The sequence below is a fragment of the Dendrobates tinctorius genome, unplaced genomic scaffold, assembly GCF_039654945.1.
Source record: "Dendrobates tinctorius isolate UK_male_01 unplaced genomic scaffold, ASM3965494v1 ptg000016l, whole genome shotgun sequence".
NCBI lineage: Eukaryota > Metazoa > Chordata > Amphibia > Anura > Dendrobatidae > Dendrobates > Dendrobates tinctorius.
Genome location: NW_027361684.1, coordinates 51,775,599 through 51,798,305, shown reverse-complemented (window position 1 = coordinate 51,798,305; position 22,707 = coordinate 51,775,599). Strand labels below are relative to the sequence as shown.

Below are 22,707 nucleotides of genomic sequence, written 5' to 3'. Positions count from 1 at the left end.
TCTTTATGTGATCCATCGTGTGTACCGCTCCCTGTTATGAATGGGTCACCGAGGAGGAAAAAACCTAAACATGCTAAGTCCAGAAAAAACAGAGAGGTTGGTAACTATGCAGATTGCAGATCCCGGATCCTACCACACAACTAGCAGCAGCCGTGGAGCATGCCTACAATGAAACTAGACGCCTCGTCATAGCCGGAGGACTAAATAAGCCTAAAGCAAGAAAAGGGAAAACTAACTGCCCCAGAGCAGACCCCAAAGGAATAGACAGTCCCCACACATGTATTGACGGGGAAACAAGATGAAAACACAAACACAGGTAGGAAAATAGGCTGAGCAAACGATGGGGCCCAAACTAACTAGAGAGGAAAGGAAAGAAAAGACACTGTCTGCAATCTGCCCAAAACCCTACAAAATAATGTCCAACACTTCTGATAACAAAAATTAACCCTGAAGTCACTAAACTTCTCCCACTATATCAGCACTCTGAAATATTCTGAGACAGAGCAAAAAGAGGCCAATCTAATAAGGGACAAAAAGCAAATTGGCAAATATAGATAAATAAGAATGGAAATTCAGCACAGCCCAAGCCGGGGCTGGCTGACCACACAAAAAACTGAATAACAACAAAATCAAGTGTGAACATTAGCAGAGAAACTTAGCTTTAGATGACTGGAACAGAGCTGAGAACCAAGACCTGACAAGCAGAAGGAATCACCAGCACCAGAGTAGGGCGGCGGCTGTCTTAAATCCAATCTGAGATTCCTGAGGTCCAATCGTCATCCTCATTCTCAGGTGGCAGATCTCCACTGACCAAACCAGCCTCACTACCTCCTGTTACCACCAGAGGGAGTCTGGAAGGAGAACTCACAACTGGACCAGAAAATGAACTCACAACAGCTCCCCCCTTCTGATGTTTAAAATGGGGCTGAGGGACAACTCTGACTGTGCAAGATGTGGGGGGTCTGATGCTGGAATCCTTCATATGATGTGGACTTGTCCCAGGCTATCCGCATTCTGGGTTAATGTCATTAACAGAATAGAAGGGGCTTACGGAAGTGTTATACCCAAAAACCCACTGGTCTGCATACTGGGATATGTAGAGGAAATTGAAATAGTTAATAGTGCAAAGCTTGCTATAGCCAGACTGATTTATGTAGCAAGGAAGCTGATTGCGAGGAACTGGATCAGGAAAGAACCACCTTCTGGGAGAGAGTTTGTGAAACAGGTGACTTGTATCAATCGGCTAGAGGAAAGGATATATGTTAAAAGAGGCAATTCTAAAACCTATGAGAGGTTGTGGAATCCCTGGTTACAATACTATACAGTTAACTGATGGGAATGTGCTATATTTTACAATGTTGGTGTTGTGGATAAACCATTAATACCCGAACATAGCAACATTTCTGTTTTGTATGGTTTGATTGACAATATGGGTAAAAAGGATGACTAATGGTAAATTACGGTGTAAGAGGAATCATATGGAGAAAAGAGTTATATATGCTGTCTACATGGGGGGGGGATAGGGATGTTCAATTTGTAAATCTATTGTTTATGGAAGATTTACGGTATATTCTGTATTTTGAATTCTGACCAATAAAAATCTATTTGATAAAAAAAAAAGTATTTGTGAAGTGTAAGGAAATGATACATGGTTTTCTAAATATTTTAAAATACAAATCTGAAAATTGTGATGTGCATTTGTATTCAGCCCCCCTGTAGTCTGATACCCCTGAAGATCAGTGTATGGGCTCATCGCACTGATGCTTCCTGAGTGGTGCACAGTCCACTCATCTGCAAGTCATAAAATGACCTGTCACAGATTTTAAAAAAGTTAGTCACCCCTTAACTTTTACTTAGTAGCAGTTGGTTCCTGACTTTGATGAGGACCTAACTTTGGGTAACTGAAAAATAATAGGAAAAAAAGATGAAAAAAGTCCATCCAAGCCTCTCTCTCACCTCCCTCTCAAGAAAAAAACACTGTGACAGACTATGTGGACAGTTTTCTGTAGAGGCAATTTTCCATGTGGGCATTTTTCTATGTGAACATTTTTCCTGTGAATGAAGGTGGGTTTATTTTTCTTTGTGTAATTTCTATGAGGTATTTTTTCACTCGTTTTCCCCCCTAGTAGCAGTGTCCTGTTTGTTCTTCTTTTTGATTAAATTCAACGTAAGTGTTTAAAATAAAAGGTTTTACATTATTATACCTATTTCTTACTTGTTTTTTGTTATTATTTTTTAAGCTTTTCCTTTTAAGCAACCATTTTATCACCTTATCCCTTATCCCTTATCATTACATGTAACCCTAAACCCTAACCCTAACTCTGGACCTAACCATAACCCTAGTTGAGGTTAGAAAGTGTGTGAAAACATAATATTTATATATTATTATATGTATATCCTGTCACAAAAATTGAAGTGAGAGAAAGAGTCAGAGTGAATCTGGGGAGCACAGTGCCGAATATACACTGCATATGGTTCAATACTGTCTTCATTCATTTGCTGCTCAGTCTCCGCCATCTCAGTTTGTTATTGGCTTCTGCACTCTGCATAGACCAAGATCGAGATACTCAGTGGAGGAGCTGATAACAAATCCATCTCGATTCCTGTGTTCTGCCTAGTAACTGACTGAAATGACCAAGAAAACAGTAATGGTGGTGGTTGGGTGACAGACATTTTGGGACCTCACAGAATTTGACGTCCTTAGCAACCTACCCTATGGCCTCTCCACTCTACACCACCGATTGAGGGTTTGGGATTGATAATGAACAAACTGGAACAATCAGTTCATCTGTCTTCAGGCAACATGTTTTCTGACCTACATGTCAGTGTTTGACAAAGGACCATGTAGGTCATAAACACCTGAAGATGCGATATGTGTTCTTCTCCTGCCCTTTAGTTCTTAGAGACGTTGTATGAATCATTGCTGCTGTTTTTAACTTTTGACACAATAAAGGATTTTTTATGTAGATATGAGTGCCGGATAATTTTTGGGCTGTTTTTGAGATTGATAATGATGATATATTATTACCATCCGAATCATTAATTGATTGTTACCTGTTCTGCCTCTGCTTCAGGTGTAAATTCTCTTCTCTTAGGTGGCTGCCCGGCACCGGGTCGGAATGCTCCCATAGGAATATTGAGATTAGCCTAAAAGATAAAGGATGTTCATTAGGACCAAGCTATTTTTGAGTGCTGATACATCGCTATTGGAGCCAGGGCTGTTACAATGACCTCCAAATCTGCCATCTTGCTACACCTTTTGGTCCCTGGCCTACTGGAAATAATAATAATAATGATGATGATGATGATGATGATGAAATATTGAAGTGTTTCATACAAGTTATCTAGTATTTCTCAGTCCCCTAGTGGGATTACAAAAAAAAGACTGCTAAAAAATAAAAATAATCAACTTCAATTTTTGATTTTCCTGTCTCCCCCAAAATGAAAACAAACCAAAAGAACAATCAAAATAAAAAAATCATATGTTCCCCTTAAAGGTAACCCATCACGTATAATGTCTGCTATTCACCTGCAGACATTATAGTAAAAAGTGTTTAGACCATGTTGGGCTGGTTTACTGAAAGCATGGCTACAGGAAGAACATTAAGTTATATTTTCTCTGCATCTGCTTACTTACAGTCATCATGGTGGTGCAAGGAGCAGCTACAGTCACCACTCACATAGTAGGCAGGCTGTCAGTCAAGGTGTAGAGGCTACAGTAGTCACCACTTTTACTGCCCAGTGAGCATGCTATAATCACTTTACCTGCATCTTGACTATTCAGCTGCAGGGAAAATATAGCTTCATGTTCGCCCCGTAGACGTGCTTCCACTAAACCAGACTAACATGATCTAAACACTATTTACGTGCAAATTACCACTATATCTGTAGCTAGATAGCATTTTTGTAGGTGACATGTTCCCTTTAGGCTATGTACACATGTGCGGAATTGCCACGGAAATTTCCACGGCATTTCCGCAACTTCCTGCCGTGGGAAATTCACGGGAAATCCGCATGCGGAATTCCCGTGAAAAACTAGCGCTTTGCATGTGTAATTAGCTTGCAGAATGCTAGCGTTTTCCAAGCGATCTGTAGCATCGTTTGGAAAACTGATTGACAGGTTGGTCACACTTGTGAGCAACTTTTTACTATTGAGGCTGCCTATGCGGCATCAGTAGTAAGATATAATGTTAAAAATAATTTAAAAAATAAAAAAAATCGTGATATTCTCACCTTCCGGTGGCCCCCGCAGCATTCCCAGGTCTCAGCGATGCTCCCGGCGAGTCCTGTTCCCAGCGATGCCTTGCGACAATGACCCCAGATGGCGTAGCATCTCACGAGACCGCTACATCATCACAGGTCATTGTCGCAAGGCATCACTGGGACCGGAAGATGCCGGGAGCGTGGCTGACAGGTGGGAACGCTGCGGGGGACGCCGGAAGGTAAGAATATCATGATTTTTTATTTTGATTCTTTTTTTTAACAGGGATATGGTACCCAGGGCCTGGAGGAGAGTCTCCTCCAGACCGTGGGTACCATCCGCACATTTTCCGCTTACTTTGCGCATGGTGGGCTTAGCCACACGCGGAAAGTAAGCGGAACAATGCATTCCAATGTGTGCGGAATCCCCGCTATTCTGCAAAAAGAATGAGCATGCTGTGTATTTTTCCCCGATGCGATTCCACCGCGGAAAAATACGCAGCGTTCGCACAGCATGTGCAGAATGCCATTGACTACAATGGGTTGCAGATTTTTTGCATTTACGCAGCGTTTTCGCGGCGAAAAAAAGCTAAAAATCTGCAACATGTGCACACAGCCTTAAAGTTACATTGTATAAATAAAACATCTTGTCCCAAATAAAAATAAACCCTCAAACATTACTCTCAATGGAAAATTAAAATTGTTACGGATCCTTGAGTATACTGACATTTTAAAGAAATGTTTCTATTGCACAAAAGCAGTAAATTATAAGGGTATGTGCACATTGTGCAGATTAGCCTGTGGATTTTTCCGCGTGGATTTGGCTTAATGTGCAGGCAAATCCGCAGGTAAAATGACCTGCGTTTTACCTGCGGATTTAGTGCTGATTAGCCTGCGGATTTCTACTGCGTTTTGACACCTGCGGATTCCTATAATGGAGCAGATGTCAAAACGCTGCGGATCTGCACAAAAGAATTGACATGCTGCAGATTTAAATCTGCAGATAATCAGCGTGGAAAAATCTGCAGCATGTGCACTGCGTTTTTCATTTCTCATAGACTTTAATGGTACTGTACAACGCAGCAGAATCCGCAACGTGTGCATTGACCCTAAGCAACATAAATTTCATAATGCAATAAGTGTTACTGTATTTTTAAATCTTATAACCTCTGGAAAAAATAAACAAACAGATAAAAAGTGGTGAAAATTAACCCTAAGGGTATGTGCACACGCTGCGGATTCTGCAACTCTAAGCCGGAAAGCGAGATACCGTAGCTTCAGAACTCCGGGAAACTCGGAGATACACTGCAGGAGCACCGATCCTGGTAGTGTATCGCCCGAGGACAGAAGAGATCGCCGCAGGACACTCGTGGATTTCTACGGACAGGGAGAATACATGTTGTTTATTATTTTCTATTTTTTTTTAGGGGAACGATGGCTTCGGGGAACAAGATGTGCTGTATGGTGAGTATGTAATGTATGTTGTATGTCATGTCTGTCATGTTACATGTATTGTATGTGTTGTACTTTTTTTTTTTTTTCTACATGCACAATTGTGCTTGGTGACCTCAGGGACTACTCTTCTATCCTATATCCGGATGGGGGTAGCAGTCCCATACGGCGACTAAGCACAATTGTGGGACTACTGTCGCATGAGGACTAACGCACACAGACAGACACATACAGACTGACACACAAACATACATACATGCATACATACCAAATCGAAAAGACGCCCCACATCGATCGACTGTAGCCTTCCATAATGGTGCCGGCTTCTTCCCTACACTACACTCCGCCCACACACTTCCTCCCGCCTGACATCACTTCCCTATGCAGCGGTTTTGACACCCCAATCCGCAGCAAAAAACGCACATCTGCTGTATTTGCTGCAGATTTTAAAGACTCTATACAAGTCAATGGGTGCAGAACCGCAGCAGAATCGCCAAAAGAATTGACATGCTGCGGAAATGAAACTGCAGCGAAACCGCATGTTTTTTTCCGCACCATGTTCACAGCCGTTTTTATTTTGCATTGACTTTAATGGTACTGTACACCGCTGCGGAAACCGCAGCGTGTGCACATACCTTAAAATATCCAGTACTGGAAAAAAGGCAGTCAATTGAATAACCCTGTCAAAAGAAGAATAAAAAAAGTAGTGGCTCTCAGAATAGGGTTAGACAAAATAATAAAAAATAATAAAAAGAAAAGTTTTGCAAAAAGAGTGAAACATAAAAAACGCTGAAATTGGTATTGCCATATTACCCCCAGAAGGATTTACTTATGCAAGCTAATCACCAAGTTATACCAAAATGGGGCCATGAAATAATAGGACTTGTGCAGCAAATATGAAATAAACAAGTATATGTGTAACTCTTCAGGGCAGTTCCCCTAATTGTGGCTGCAGGAAGCCCCTAATGTGCTATATTGTATGTATGCATATGATGTGTGTGTGCTATTCAGTCTGTTGTTTAGCATGTGCAGGATGTGTCACTATGTTTGTATTCTTGTGTTTAATACTTAATCCATAAACTTTATCCTGTTGTATTAATGAAGCATAGTTACACATGCTGAAATCTAACTCTCTCTGTACTCATATTACTATTTCACATTTGCATCTGTACACCACATGTCTATAAGGTCTGAACCTATACAGCTGATGTCTATAAGGTCTGAACCTATACACCTGATGTCTATAAGGTCTGAACCTATACACCTGATGTCTATAAGGTCTGAACCTATACACCTGAACAATTCAAATAGCCTAAGACAGCTAAAATAACAAGTGGACTTGTTACCTCATCCCTGGCCACTGTAAGGTGGCCGTCGAACACCTAGTGGTTGGAAGATAAACTTAGAGTAATGTTTTAGTACATATATAACTAAAAGGGGTTAATCGACTACGACAGATTGACTGTGAACAGCTGAAGAGTTCGGAGACACGCTGCACAACATGTATCCACCCCTGGGTGTGGTTCACTTTGTAAATTGAGAGTTGTTTGTCTCTAACATGACTGTGTGCATGGAGGTGTGCAGACCTCCTGGATTGAGTACCTTTGCTAAAGGACTAAAAAGCTGGACTCTAAGCCAGGCGGGCTAACCAGCACTATTGTATGGACTTGTTTTATTTTATTAAATTCTTAAAAACTCTGCAGCATTCCAGATTAGTGAGAAGGTCTGTGCACGCCCTTCTCTTAGAGGCCCAATCTCAAAACTCAGCAAGTAGAGGAGAATAAGTCACCTCTGGTGACAACTTATCTACCTTGAGACTTAAAGATTGGGCATGTAGGAATTCAATATGCCTAATACTTTTCTCCCCGGCATCTGCAAAATTACTGTCATCTAATCAGCTAATAAACATACTGTATGATAGTTGTCCTGCCCCATTAAAATCACCTTGTTCTGCAACTGTAGGGAAGACTCATATAACCCGCAATGCAATGCATGGACTGGCCAGCGGCTCTTCTGACCCGAGCTTGACAGCATGTATTTCTATGCAGCTGTAACATTTGGGTTGGGAGAGCCACCAGCCATTCCAAACATTGAGTTGCGATCCTTATCCAAGTTATACGACTGTCTGACTCTTCCCTTATTCTAATGTGTGCGACCACCTTAGGGAAGGTGACTCGAGCTGTCAAGTGTATAAACCCTATAAAATGGTGCCACTATATTTATCAATCCCTTCAGGGTGAATGTAAAAGGAAAAAGAATTTAGGTTTTCTTATTATTTATGTCCTAAAAATAGAAATTTCCATCCCCAGATGATAGATTCACTGTGTTATCAGAATGTAACCTATAAATACAAGGGCATTTCCATTCCTTGTGATTGGTTCCTGTGGGAAATAATTTAACTGGTAACCATGCACTGTTCTTCAATTAGTAGGGATATTTTTTCTGTTGCGAGCACTGTGGGTCCCAGTTCAGATAGGATGAGAAGCAGCAAATATGGGAAATGAGAAGTAATACTATTTTAAGATGTGCTGTCACTTATTAGATTATAGCTAAGCAGTGCTAAAGTACAGAGATAAAATGGTTGTGCAATTAAAAAGAAAAGGATACAATACAGAAGTAATGCATGGGCAACTGATTACTGGGGAAAATTAGATTTAAAAAGGATTTTCTTGTAGCGTTTTTTATCTTTATACCCAATTTGCACTTCATCTTGCAGTTTTAGGCATAAATAATTAAAACCCCTTCATGACCGGGTCAATTTTTTAAATTCTGACCAATGTCACTTTATGTGGTCATAACTCTGGAATGCTTCAACAAATCCCAGTGATTTTGAGACTGTTTTTTTCGGGTTACATTATAATTTATGATATGTAGCAGTAATTTTTCATTTTTTCAAGGAAATTTACAAAATTTATTTTTTTGAGGGACCTATCCAAGTTTCAAGTGACTTTAGGGGTGCTATATATTGGAAAACCCCAAACGGGTCAGGATCGCTGGTGCATCGCTAAATGTAACGGGGCCTTAAGGCCGCTATTTGGCCATGAACTGCTATGGCAAACATCAGGACCACACAATCATGACCTCGGTGTGTCAGTTAGATTAAAGTGCAAGCCCCCACAATCTATTAATCATTTATTTGATGTAGTCACTTTTGACAGCAGCAACTAAGGGGTTAAACAGATATGGACGGTGCCAATGGGTCACCCCGTCCCAGGGCCGTGGGGTACTCGGTACCAGGCCGGTGTCAGTGGGATGTGTCACAGAGCGGTGACCCGGTCCATGGCCCTGGGCGCCCAAATCAATGGTGGTTTGTAGTTAATGAAATGGAATAGTTCGTGACGCCACCTGTGGTGTTTGGCAAGCAAGATGTTAAGCCAATGCTGCGTGCAGATCCTCTGGGGCTGATGGTGTGTTGCAGCATAGATGGTGTAGCTCCCCACAGGTGAAGCTGTAACCCCAGGGCAGTGTATAGGCGCAGGCGGTGTAAGAAATGTTGGTACCCAGATGTAGCAGTGCTAACTGCGTTGGCGCACAAGTGAATGGAAGACACTAGGGCTTGTAGTTCCAAAGCTTTACTCAGAGTTCATGGTACACACTGGTGCCTGCCTCCGTGCCATGTCCTCCGGGGCAGAGACTCAATCAACCTCCCGGGCAAGTCAGGATTCTCCTCTCCAACACCCCGCCAACATGTACCTCTCCTGAACGACTCCTCTATTGCGCCTTGTAGTGTGAAGAGCTCCAGTACCGTGGTACTCTGAAGTTCCTCCTGTCAGATGTTCCTAACAACTCTCCTTGTACTGCAGACAGCTGTAGCCTACTTCGGGGACTCCCTTTATCCTGAGTCCCGGCTCTCTATACAGATGCTGTTGTGCCCCAAGTCTTGGATGGGAGTAGAGCATTTACAGCAAACTACTCCACCGGTGTCTGCTGCAGAACCATAAATGTCCATACAACCTCGGGGACTGGGCCCCGGCCTTGCGCTGAGAACCTATAGGCAGGGTTCCTCTTCCAACCCACAACTCCTCTCTGTTCTCTTACTCCTTCGTTCCGCACTGTTCCTTCTCTCTCTTATGGAAGCTTAGGTTGCAGTTCTACATCTTTTTCCTTCTGTTCCCTTCCCGTGCCAGCTGGCTCAGATCACTGAGGCAGCTGCAGCACTCCTTCCTCTCTCTCTCGGACCCATCCTGAGTCTCTCCTGACTGACTGTCCTTCTCCCGCCTGACCTCCCGTCAGACTGACCTTCCAGACTGATCTGTCATTCTAAATCTTCCCAACCTTTTATATATCTCAACTCCACCCACCTTCCAGCACATCTCGTGTTACGAAGCAAGGACCCACGAAAGGTGCTCTGCTATCCTCTAAGCATGGAGCCGCAATCTGGTCCATTGCTGAACTATCCAGTGTGTGGATAGGAGAAGGTGCAGTACCTCTGTGGTGACTGAGCCTCAGGGGCGCCACACCATCACCGATCATTTGTGATACAGCAAGTTGTCAGATATAGTGGACAGCCGACAGCTGCTGGATTGTCACCTGTATGGGGTTGCTATTCTCTTATATCTCAGGTCAGTAAAAATAAGTATTGGCTGTAATGAAGGGGTTAAAAAATGTGATGTGCCTGCCACCCACCTACTGTAGGTGCACTGGCTGCACCTCTGGACAGTCATAATGTCTGTGTGTCTGGCCAATTAGGATAGATGGCTAGCCGACCAACAGAAGACTGAGATAAGCGCCCAAGCAGTTTCTTTCACACACTATTTCACTCCACCTAGTTTGCAGCACTGTGCCAGGTATTGTACACAAAGGAGTAGTTACAGATGCAACATACAGTATAATCCCTATCCACAGAACAGATGATAAATGTATGATCAATGGAGATGTGATCACTGGGACCCCCAATGATCACACCAGTGGGGATTCAAAACACATTGTGTGAATGAACAGTTAAGGCCCCATCACACTAAGCAAGATTGCTAGCGATATCACTTAAGCGTCATCGATTTTGTGACGCAGCAGCGATATTGCTAGCGATATCGCTAAGTGTGATACTTACCTCCGACCGGCTCCCCCACTGTCTATCGCTGATCGCGCGAGAACACCCTGGGCCATTTCTCGTCGGCCACTTCCTGCTGGGCTTCCTGCTGGTGCTGACGAGCGACGCATGGACGCGGACGGGAGGACGTTAGGATCGCCGCGTCTGACAGATAAGTAACGACCGCCGACCGCTGCTGCATCGCTGGTGAGATCTGCCTGTTTGGCAGCTCACTAGCGACCATTTAGCGATGCACCAGCAATCCTGACCGGGTCATATCATGGTCGGGATCGCTGGTGCATTGCTAAATGTGACGGTACCCTTAGAGAGTATGTGCTGGAGCTGTTCTATTAACTGTTTGTAACAGATCAGTGGTCGCACAAGCTGAATAATGTTTTATTAACACAGGGGACATTTGGTTCCCTGTTCTGGGGACTAATGGATACCTTAATAGCCTGATAAAGATTGCTTATAAGACAACAGCCTTGCTGCACTTCTTAGGGCCCCGTTACACGCGTCAATGTCCCAGCAATCCCACCAACCATCCGACGTGGATGGGATCGCTGGGACATAGTTAGCTGATCGCTGGTGAGCTGTCACATAAGCAGACTCACCAGCAATCACGACCAGAGAGCACGCTGGTATCCAGGGTAAACAGCGGGTATCTAAGCGCCGCATGGTGCTTAGTTACCCGCTGTTTACCGTGGATACCATCTCCCAGCGTCTGCTGTATGGCGCTGGGAGCTTGCTGATCGTTGGTCTCTCGCTGTCACATGCAGCGATGTGTGCTGCCCAGCAGGAGACCAACGATAGATTTATGGCCCAGACCATTAGGCAACGATTAACGATCAGCCAACTGATCGTTGATCTTTGGTACGTGTTACACGCAACAATGTCGTTTCGACATCGCTGCAACGATATAGTTCACAATATCGTTGCGTGTAACGGAGCCTTTAGATTGCGATATTACTGACTGCTTTTTTTTTTTACTATTGTTTCAGATTAATGAACACCTTTCAGGCTACTCTCTGTCCATTATTTTGCTTAACCTCCTGGGCTCAGACCCAGCTATTTCCCAATTACATTTTTAGATCTTATTCTGTCCTCGTTACCAGTTCTCTGGTTGTTTATTTTTCCCCTTATTTTACTCCACCGCTCAGCAGCTTCTCTGCAGATACAACCTGGGGCCCCTGCAGCGAAGTTCAGGAACCAGTATAAATAAGGTGGTTAAAGACAGAGAGGCCAGTGTAAATCCTGACTCTAGGATCCTGCTTTTAGCAACCTGATTGTTAAAGTTACAATCTAATTTTTATAAGCAATGGTAAGGCCTGTTCCCTCTGTGAATTAAAAATTATTGAAGTAATTACTGTGATAAGATAACACAAAAATGTTTAGTATTCATAATGTGTATCCAATGGAAACAAGTTGGCACAATTACTTGAGATCTACATTTCATACGCTGTTCTGTATCTCTAAAGCTCTGGTTAAAATGTGCTTGGTTTGGGGCACCTTGAATGGCCAATACACCATAATTAGAATCCTATGTCATATATGAACTGTCCTGAATTTCAGTTATTACCTGTTTGTTACATTGTGAAGCTTCTTCAGGTTCTAATTAGCCATAATCTAGGACTTCAGGTTGTGTCAGATAGTGGCAGTTCATGATAGGGGGTTTGGAATTGGCTGGTAGGGTTGATTTTTTTATTGTTCTTTTATATTATTAATATCTAATAAAAATATTTGAACAAAAAATTGTGGCAAGTCTTAGAACATACATGACACAAGTTGATTTGACACTGCTACCTAGTAAAACAGCAAGCAGATTGTAACAGAAAATGGTAATATTATAAAACAGGATATGCCTGCTTGAAGTTGATAAATAGATAAAAATAGGTGATGCTTTCTTGATTAAATACAGCCTATATTATGCTTAAAGGGGTTTTCTCACTAAAAAAAGTTCATTTTAATCAATAGATCTTGGAGTAATAATAATTTCCACAATTAGATGTGTTAAATAAAATATTCCTGTGCTGAGATAATCTTATAAATGTGCCCCTGCTGTGTTCTGTGTAATGGCTGTGTCTAACCATACAGGAACATGGTCTGATCATACCACATCTTCTAGGCTGGAGGGGGGGAGTATACATACATTACAGCACCTGATTGCAAATGATTCTTTCATTATTTAAAAAACAGGCTGTGAAATGTTTTACCTCCCAAAAATAATAAGCTGTGATCCCGTTCTGTCCTGTCTGTATACTCTCTTTTGCTTCCTCCTCTGCCCAGGAGCTGTGGTATGATCAGACTATGTTCCTGCATGGTCAGACACAGCCATTACACAGTACACAGCAGGGGCACATTTATAAGATTATCTCAGCACAGGAACATTTTATTTAAACACATCCAATTGTGGAAATTATTATTATTCCAAGATCTATTGATTAAAATTAACTTTAAGTTACACTCAGAGAGTTGAAATCCCACCTTTCTTATTGCACCATTCACATTAGTGTACACCACTTGGAATAAATATACAGTAGAATAAAGGGGATGAGGGAAAAAAAGAACTGGACTTAAGGAATACAAATGCAATGTGACCTTTATTAATTGATTCAAATATTAAAATAAATATGTGGGCTCTGTTTATTTCAAAATCACACTGTGTCGTGACATTTAAATCCAGTTCATATAACTCAGTGAGCCATGGCAGTGTGCCCAAACATAAATGTCATCACATGCACTGCTGTCGCTCCACACTGTGGGGTCAGTTCATGAATAAGCACTCCTCCTCCCATCATAGTTTTCATCCACTTCCGTTGTTTCTGCGGCCCCATTGATTTTCGATGGGGCAGGCTCGATCTTTTTTCACTGCCACAAATACGGCCCTCACGGCCATACGGCACACAGCGTGCCGTGGAATTTTAGGGGGCCGATTTTGCGGCCCCATAGAAATCTATCGGGGCCGCTTAAAAGGATTCAGATAATCAGTTATTAATCACGTGATGTCATAGAACTAATGGAAAAGAGAAGAATTATCTGGGTAGAACGTCGAAATGAGCAATTGTAAGTGCCCAGTGCTACATAATATGATGACAGCAATATATTAAGAGGATAAAAACTTTGATGTGTGCTTCTTTCAAGTAATTTTGACAGAATTTAGTCGTAAATTGCTTCAAAAAAGTCGCAAAATTGTGGCGCAATATGGAGATGCACTAAAATCTTGTGACTTTTTGTGTTTTCATGCCAGTTTCTCCCAGACATGCCAAAATGGGCAGAGCTGGGGCGGGACAGGGGCGCAGCGGTGGCATGATGCCACATCTTGTCTAATTCATGATAACCTGTGGTGTTACACCACAAACCTTAGGGCCCCGTCACACATAGCGATCTCGCTAGCGAGATCGCTGCTGAGTCACAAGTTTTGTGACACAACAGCGATCTCACCAGCGAGATCGCTGTGTGTGTGACAGCGATCAGCGACCAGCCCCCCTGCCGGTATTGCTGATCGCAGTAGGAAACCGCTGGACATTTCTTTTGTCGCTGGTCTCCCGCTGGCCAGCACGCATCGCTGCGTGTGACAGGCGGGAGACCAGCGATCTGCTGATAACTAACGTACACATCGGGTATCCAAGGGACAGGCGTCCCTTAGATACCCGAAGTGTACGTTACCAGCGCGATGAAGCAGGAAGCTGGTAACTAACGTACACATCGGGTATCTAAGGGATGCACGTCCCTTGGATACCCGATGTATACATTAGTTACCAGCTCCCTGCATCAGTGCGCTGGTAACTAACGAACACAGCGACGCCGCGCGCTCGGCATCGCTGTGCTGATCGCTGGTGAAGCTGTCTGTTTGACAGCTCACCAGCGATCACATAGCGACTCACCAGCGATCCTGACACGTTGATATCGTTGTCGGGATCGCTGGTGAGTCGCCATGTGTGACTCCAGCTTTACTGTAGTCAGGGACTGAAGTAAAATATCTGGTGTGTACACAGTAGTGCACATAACGCGTCAGATGCGTTGGATTAATTAAAGGGAATCTGCCAGCAGGTTTAGCTATGCAATCTGACAGTAGCATGAGGTAAGGACAGAGACCCTGATTCCAGTGATGTGTTACTTAGTTTACTGGGTGCATCAGTTATGATAGAATCATAGTTTTCTCTGCTGCAGACCTAGCAGAGCTTAGTTGTTGAGCTGTGTGTAATCCCAACCCATACCATAGCTTTCTGAGTACTTTGTATAGTGACAGAGAGCTGCAAATTAGTGATGGACTAAGAGGCACATGGCCAGTTGTCATGTAGTGATAATCTCCTGATGACAGAACAATGGTTGTATTCAAACAGCAAAACACAGCCCAGTAAGTGACAGATCTCTGTACTCAAGGTCTTTGCTCCTAAAATATGAAGCTTTCAGATTACATAGCAAAAATGTGGTGACAGATTCCATTTAGCGGGTGTGCAACTTTTCATGAATCAGCAGCATTTGACTCCTACACACTTCCTTAGAAGATATGGAGCTCCAGCCAGGGCAGTGGGGAATACTCGGAACCGGGCCGTTTCTTAAAGGGGCAGTGTCACAGCGGTGCTGACCCGGTCCGTGGCCCAGGGCATCCAATAAAAGGGGTGTAATTTACCGGGGAATGAGAAATAAAGAGTTTTTGTATTAAGTGTTCGTGACGCCACCTGTGCTATCTGATCAATAGTGACCAGCGCTGCAGTGCAGACCCTCTGGGACTAATGGTGCGATGCAGCAGTGTTGGAATAGCTCTGCACAGGCAGAGCTGTTGTCCCAGGACAGTGGTAATTGGTTGAAGATGTAATGGCTGCTGGTGCTCAGTGAGTCTTGAGGTAAGAATTCAAAGGACACAGTGGAGTGCAGTTCTAAAGCTTTACTCACAGTTTCTGGTGTGCACAGATGCCCGCTGTAGCGCCGTGTTCTCCAGGTGAGGGGCTCAGCCAACTCCCAGACAAATGAAGCACATCGTTCCAACACTCCTTTCAAAATGTGCCTTCCCTGGCCGTCTCCACAGTGCTGCTTTCCACTTGCCTTCCCTTCCAGCACCTCACAGTCAGTGTCCCAGGCCAGCTGCCGCGGATCCTGTTGGACAACGTGACCCACTACGTTTCCTTGATCCTTTCTGGCTGCCTGTCCAGAGAAGATAACTGAGGTAGTTGGCCCATAAAGTTGCCACAGCTATTGGCTTACTAGCTGAGTCCTGATGTCCACTCCACTAGGTTAAGGGGCCAAGACCCTTCTGCGACCTGGATTCTCCCCCACCTGACATCTGTCAGCATGCAACGAGCCCCACGGGGAGCACTCTCCACCCATGCCTCTGGGAGAACCCCTTTCCCCTTTCAAGGAACTTCCTTTCCAAGATTACTCCGTTCAGTAGCTCCTCCTGACTAAGAGTTGCTGCCGACACGTCCTCTCACTTCTTCTCCCTAAGGGGAACTGTCCTCACTTCCTACAGTTCTCCCCTCAAAACCTAAGCTCCACCCACCTCCCAACACCCTTCATGAACCAAGCAGGGGTCATATAGGGTGCCCTGCTGTTCTAAGTGTGTGTGAGATGCAGGTGTTTGAGTGTGGTCAGGTATCTCCATCTTACCTGAAGAGAGGGATACTACACCTCTGGATGAGGTGCAGTACCTCTGTGGCGACTGAACCCTCAGGGGCACCACAGATAGAAGATCACTGGTCTTAATGAATCAGAGTCATGTCCCGATAGACAAGGTAGATATCCAACTGCCTAAGGGATTATAGTTAACCCCTTCATGTCGCAACCCTTTTTCGTTTTTGCTTTTCTGTTTTTTGCTCCCCTTCTTCCTAGAGCCATAACTTATGTAATTTTCCGTCAATATGGCCATATGAGGGCTTTATTTTTTGCGGGACGAGTTTTATTTTTGAACGACACCATTGGTTTTACTGGAAAACGGTGAAAAAAATTCCAAGTGCTGTAAAATTGCAAAATAAGTGCAATTCCACAACTGTTTTTTTGATTTTCTTTTTACCATTTTCACCAAGTGCTAAAACTGACCTGCCATTATGATTCTCTAGGTCATTATGAGTTCGTAGATACCAAACATAGGTTCTTTTTTATTTAAGTGGTAAAAGAAAAAGTTTGTTAAAATTTTTTTTTAAAAAGTGTCATTTTCCGAGACCCGTAGCGTCTCCATTTTTCGTGATCTGGGGCTGAGTGAGGGCTTATTTTTTGTGTGCCGAGATGTTGTTTTTAATTATACCATTTTGGTGTGAATATGATCTTTTAATTGCCCATTATTGCATTCTAATGCAATGTTGCGGCAACCAAAAAAAGTAATTCTTGGATTTTGACTTTCTTTTCAATACGCCGTTTACCGATCAGATTAATTCTTTTTATATCTTGATAGGTCAGGTGATTATGAATGCAGCAATACCAAATATGTGTATTTTTTTTATTTTATTTTGAATGGGGCGAATGGGGGGTGATTTGAACTTTTATATTTTTTTATATTTTTTAAAACTTTTTTTTTACTTTTTGCATGCTTCAATAGTCTCTATGAGAGACTAGAAGCTGCAGTTGTCTGATCACCTCTGCCACACACAACCAATGATTAGATCACCTGTGTGTAGCAGAAATGCTCATTTGCTATGAGCGCCAACCGCTGGGTGGCTCTCATAGCAATCCAGCACTGACAACCACAGGGGTTTCCTGCAGACCCCTGGTTGTCATGCCAACCCATCATCGACCCACGGTCATGTGACACGGGTGTCGATGGGCGGGATTAGTGATGCGTTTCTGGTGCGATCACATTAAATGCTGCTGTCAGAGATTGACAGCGGCATTTAATGGGTTAACGGCCATGGGTGAATTGCCTATGTCACATGTTTTAAAACATCTGACATGTGCCAGGAAAGATGTGGGCTCAATGCTGGAGCCCACATCAAAGGGAGGGACACAACATGCTCAGCACATGTACAGTGCATGTCATGAACATGTTAAAGCGGTTTTCCCACTATCAAAAGTTCATTTTAATCAATAAATAGTATAATAAATAATAAATAGTATAATAATAATAATTTCCACAATTGAATGTGTTTGCATATAATGTCCCTGTGCTGAAATAATCTTATAAATGTGCCCCTGCTGTGTACTGTGTAATGGCTGTGTGTGACCGTGGAGGAGCATGGTCTGATCATACCACAGCTCCTGGGCAGGGGAGGAAGCAAGAGTATACAGACAGAACAGCACTTTATCACAGCTGATTCTTTTTGTGAGGTAAAACATTTTCTTGCTTGTTTCTAAACAATGTGTCATGATCCAGTGTTGGATCTGGCGGTATTAAAAGCACAAAGTGAACTTTTTTTACTTTGGTTAAGTTCAAAGGTGTTTTGACTGTCCCCGGTGGTGGTTAGTGGTATTGCACCTTAGGTTAGGTTGCACTTAATTATGGTTCAGGTGTGACACTCTATAAATGGGTCTCAGGGTGTTCACTCAGGGCTGGTGATATTTCTTGCTGAGTTATTGGAGAGCCTGGTGGAAGGATGGAGCTGGATAGGAGTCCAGCGCAGTCGGCCAGAGAGAACGAGTGCCAGCTAATGGTGTCTGCAGGAAGGACTGGCATGGCCTGGTGGAGTCGCAGTTTATGGTGTCGGCGGGAAGTGCGGGCATGGCTTAGAGGAGTGGCAACTAGGAAGAGAGTTGCACTCAGCATGCTCGACTTGGTTGCTGAGAACTGGACTCGTGCATGCTTGGATTCTTGGCAGAGGCTGGACTCATCTTGGGACTCTGTGTACTGGACTGCTGCAAGTGGTGATGGACTCTGCTCCCAGGCTGCACGATGGTGATGGATCCAGTTATGGTGATGGATCAGGGTGGAGGAGAAGATGCACACAGGTGGTGGGCTCTGTTGCTATGAGCGTACGCAACAGAGCAAAGCTAAGTGGTGTTTCCCCTGTATTGTCTCTTTCCTCATGTGTGTTGTTAGTGCAGTGGTGGGATTAGTCTCCGCACCGACCCATTCCCTAGTGCGGGTTTAGGGTCAGGGCGAGCAAGGGGTTAAGGTTCGCGTGCGGCGACAGGTGCGGAGCCTGTATAGGGAATGTTAGGAGTGCAGGGACACTGGCTCAGGGGAGCTTAGGAGGTCTCCATGTCCCCATTCCCTATCGCAGGGCCCACCATTGTTAAAGTTTCGCAGGTTCCCCCCTTATTATTTAAATGCGCCTTACTGGAGGCGGTGTTTCCAGAAATATATTTATAACGTGTAATACCTAAATTCGCCAGGTGGAGGCGGCGTATCCACCTGCACGTTCTATTATTTAAATTCGCCCCACTGGAGGCGGTGTATATAACACATAACACACATAATATATATGTGTATATAGGTGTATATAACATAACACACGGTCACGTGTGTTATGGGTTCGCCTTGCGGCATCATCTGCGACCTGACACACGTGATCATGACATTATCACCAGCCCTTACTTTTTTTTTCTGGTGAGCTTTGGCCATGTGGAGACCTGTGGTAATTGCTGCCGGGCCTCACTGAGGTGCAGTGGGGAGCGGCATGGTGTGTTGGAGTCGCTGCAGCAGCAGTTATCAGGGTCTGGGGCCTCTGCTCAGATAACCAGAGAAACAAAAATGGCGGCTGCGGTCTGGCAAAAGCCCCTAGAGTCGCTGCTGGGGAGCGGGACTTGCTCATGCACGGGGAGGTACCCAGGCAGGTGGGAGGAATGGTGCCCCACGGAGCTGCCTGGTATTCCCCGAGGTGAAGGGGTACATCCCTGTGGTGAGCAGACTAGGTGTGTAGTCGCTGCTGGGGAGCGGGACTTGCTCATACAGGGGACGCACCCAGGCAGGTGGGAGGAATGGTGCCCCACGGAGCTGCCTGGTATTCCCCGAGGTGAAGGGGTACGTCCCTGTAGTGAGCAGATTGGTGAATAGTCCGCGGGGCTCATGCTAAATCTTCGATGCCGCCCCTCCTGGTCGTGTGGAGGCGACCAGCGAGTATATATATTTTCCTCCATATTCCTGTGGCTATGGTACTAAAACCCCCTAGAGTCGCTGCTGGGGAGCAGGACTGGTTCATGCAGGCGGGCGCACCCAGGCAGGTGGGAGGAATGGTGCCCCACGGAGCTGCCTGGTATTCCCCGAGGTGAGGGGGTACGCCCCTGTGGTGAGCTGACTGGTGTGATAGTCCACGGGGTTTTACGCCAAATCTTCATACCATCAAAGAAGCCGCCCTCCTGGTCGTGTGGAGGCGACCAGCGAGAGTATATTTCCTCCATTTCCCGGTCCCCTTCTCCTCCTGGTGTGTGCAGCAGGGGTGCTGAGGGGGAGTAGGGACAAATCTCTACCCTCGCCATTAACCAACCCTAGGAGGCGCAGTCCTCATGGTGAAAGGGTTGGAGGGTGGTGTCCCTTGGTGAATAGTGGGGGTGTGAGTGTGGTGACACAGGGGGACGCCTCTGTTGAGTCCAGAGTGAGTTCACCAAGTTATGACATATGTATGTGTGCAATAAACGTTCAGGTCCGGACCTGTGTGTGAATGAGCATGTATGGGTGCCACCAAAAAACATCTTGTGGAAATGTGTGGTGGAGTCTGATCAGCTCTTAGCATACATACACATACATAAACTCGTTCCCCAGGTCGGCGCTGTGGAGATGAGTGGTTCCTCCAAAATGAACATGTATTGCCAATACCAGCGGTGTTTGTCATAAACCTGAAGTGTCAGGGAATGGTGGGGTGAACTCAGGGTCTGGGCGTCCCCGCTGTAGGTGTTTCCCTAATGAGGGGTGGTCTTGAGGGTCCAGAGGCCCCTCATTAAGGAGGGGGTACTGTCATGATCCAGTGTTGGATCTGGCGGTATTAAAAGCACAAAGTGAACTTTTTTTACTTTGGTTAAGTTCAAAGGTGTTTTGACTGTCCCCGGTGGTGGTTAGTGGTATTGCACCTTAGGTTAGGTTGCACTTAATTATGGTTCAGGTGTGACACTCTATAAAAGGGTCTCAGGGTGTTCACTCAGGGCTGGTGATATTTCTTGCTGAGTTATTGGAGAGCCTGGTGGAAGGATGGAGCTGGATAGGAGTCCTGCGCAGTCGGCCAGAGAGAACGAGTGCCAGCTAATGGTGTCTGCAGGAAGGACTGGCATGGCCTGGTGGAGTCGCAGTTTATGGTGTCGGCGGGAAGTGCGGGCATGGCTTAGAGGAGTGGCGACTAGGAAGAGAGTTGCACTCAGCATGCTCGACTTGGTTGCTGAGAACTGGACTCGTGCATGCTTGGATTCTTGGCAGAGGCTGGACTCATCTTGGGACTCTGTGTACTGGACTGCTGCAAGTGGTGATGGACTCTGCTCCCAGGCTGCACGATGGTGATGGATCCAGTTATGGTGATGGATCAGGGTGGAGGAGAAGATGCACACAGGTGGTGGGCTCTGTTGCTAGGAGCGTACGCAACAGAGCAAAGCTAAGTGGTGTTTCCCCTGTATTGTCTCTTTCCTCATGTGTGTTGTTAGTGCAGTGGTGGGATTAGTCTCCACACCGACCCATTCCCTAGTGAGGGTTTAGGGTCAGGGCGAGCAAGGGGTTAAGGTTCGCGTGCGGCGACAGGTGCGGAGCCTGTATAGGGAATGTTAGGAGTGCAGGGACACTGGCTCAGGGGAGCTTAGGAGGTCTCCATGTCCCCATTCCCTATCGCAGGGCCCACCATTGTTAAAGTTTCCCAGGTTCCCCCCTTATTATTTAAATGCGCCTTACTGGAGGCGGTGTTTCCAGAAATATATTTATAACGTGTAATACCGAAATTCGCCAGGTGGAGGCGGCGTATCCACCTGCACGTTCTATTATTTAAATTCGCCCCACTGGAGGCGGTGTATCCAGGGTCACGTGTGTTATGGGTTCGCCTTGCGGCATCATCTGCGACCTGACACACGTGATCATGACACAATGTTTTACTTCAAAGAAAGAATCATTTGCGACCTGGTGCTGTCCTGTCTGTATACTCTATTTTCCTTCCTCCTCTGCCCAGGAGCTGTGGTATGATCAGATGATGTCCCTGTATGGTCAGACACAGCCATTACACAGTACACAGCAGGGGCACATTTATAAGATTATCTCAGCACAGGAACATTTTATTTACACAGATCCAATTGTGGAAATTATTATTATTCCAAGATCTGTTGATTAAAATGTACTTTTGTTCCAGGGAAAACCCCTTTAAAGTCCCCTCTGTTGAGTGTCATAATTACTTGTCTGCCAGTATTCAATGTAACCACATGCTTACTGTGTTAACATGTGAAATAGTCAGTATTAACTAAGAGAGGAAAACAAATATACTGTGAGTGGTATAAAAAATCTCTCACCCCTACATACATTTGTGTTGGTTATGTAAAGAGATCGGCATTCCACCAGTTACATTTATTAGATGTGCTGCAGGGTCCTCAGACACTCTGAATCCGGTGATGTGCTCATCAATCCACATGGTTAAATGAATTAAATGTTACCAAAAGAAAAAAGCAGTTACTGTATGCTAGAAATGGGCACATCTCCAAAAACATAATCAACATTTTTATTGAAAATTATGTAAGAAAAAATACTTTCATATACGAAAAACCCAACTGCATACAAGTTAAAATCAATTAAAACTTGCACAGAACCATGTGCCCTGGAGAAAGAACAGTATAGGCTTAAAATAATGAGTCAATAGACCCCCTCAAAGGGAATTTAAGAAAATAACTTACTGTGTTGAAAATAACACAGCATCAAAGTTCACATGGAAAAGTGCCAATAATAAACAAATAACAATACAGGAGGATAAAATAAAGGATAAGGCGAACATGATAAATCCCTGTGAGGGGCTGGAAAATCCCTATGTGTATCACCAGCATGCTCAGTAGACTGAAGGAAGGACTTAGACTCTGGAGTCTTTTGCTACTGGACAGGTTGCATTGCCATAACTGGACCAGAGGTGGCAGCAGCAACCGAACCCACAAAGCTGGTGAGGGCAGAACGCCGGGATCGTGGAGTCTGCTGAGCAGCCTCCACTGCG

General features: G+C 44.6%; 1 protein-coding gene across 3 annotated transcripts in view; it reads right to left on the bottom strand.

Moving 5' to 3' along the window:
* SMPX (small muscle protein X-linked) overlaps positions 1-22,707 on the bottom strand; it is a 156,356-nt gene that overhangs the window by 50,627 nt on the left and 83,022 nt on the right. For all 3 annotated transcript variants that reach the window (XM_073565844.1, XM_073565843.1, XM_073565845.1), the window contains one exon: positions 3,055-3,147. In XM_073565844.1, the coding sequence (XP_073421945.1) occupies positions 3,055-3,147 (93 nt within the window). The remainder of the gene's footprint in view (positions 1-3,054; positions 3,148-22,707) is intronic.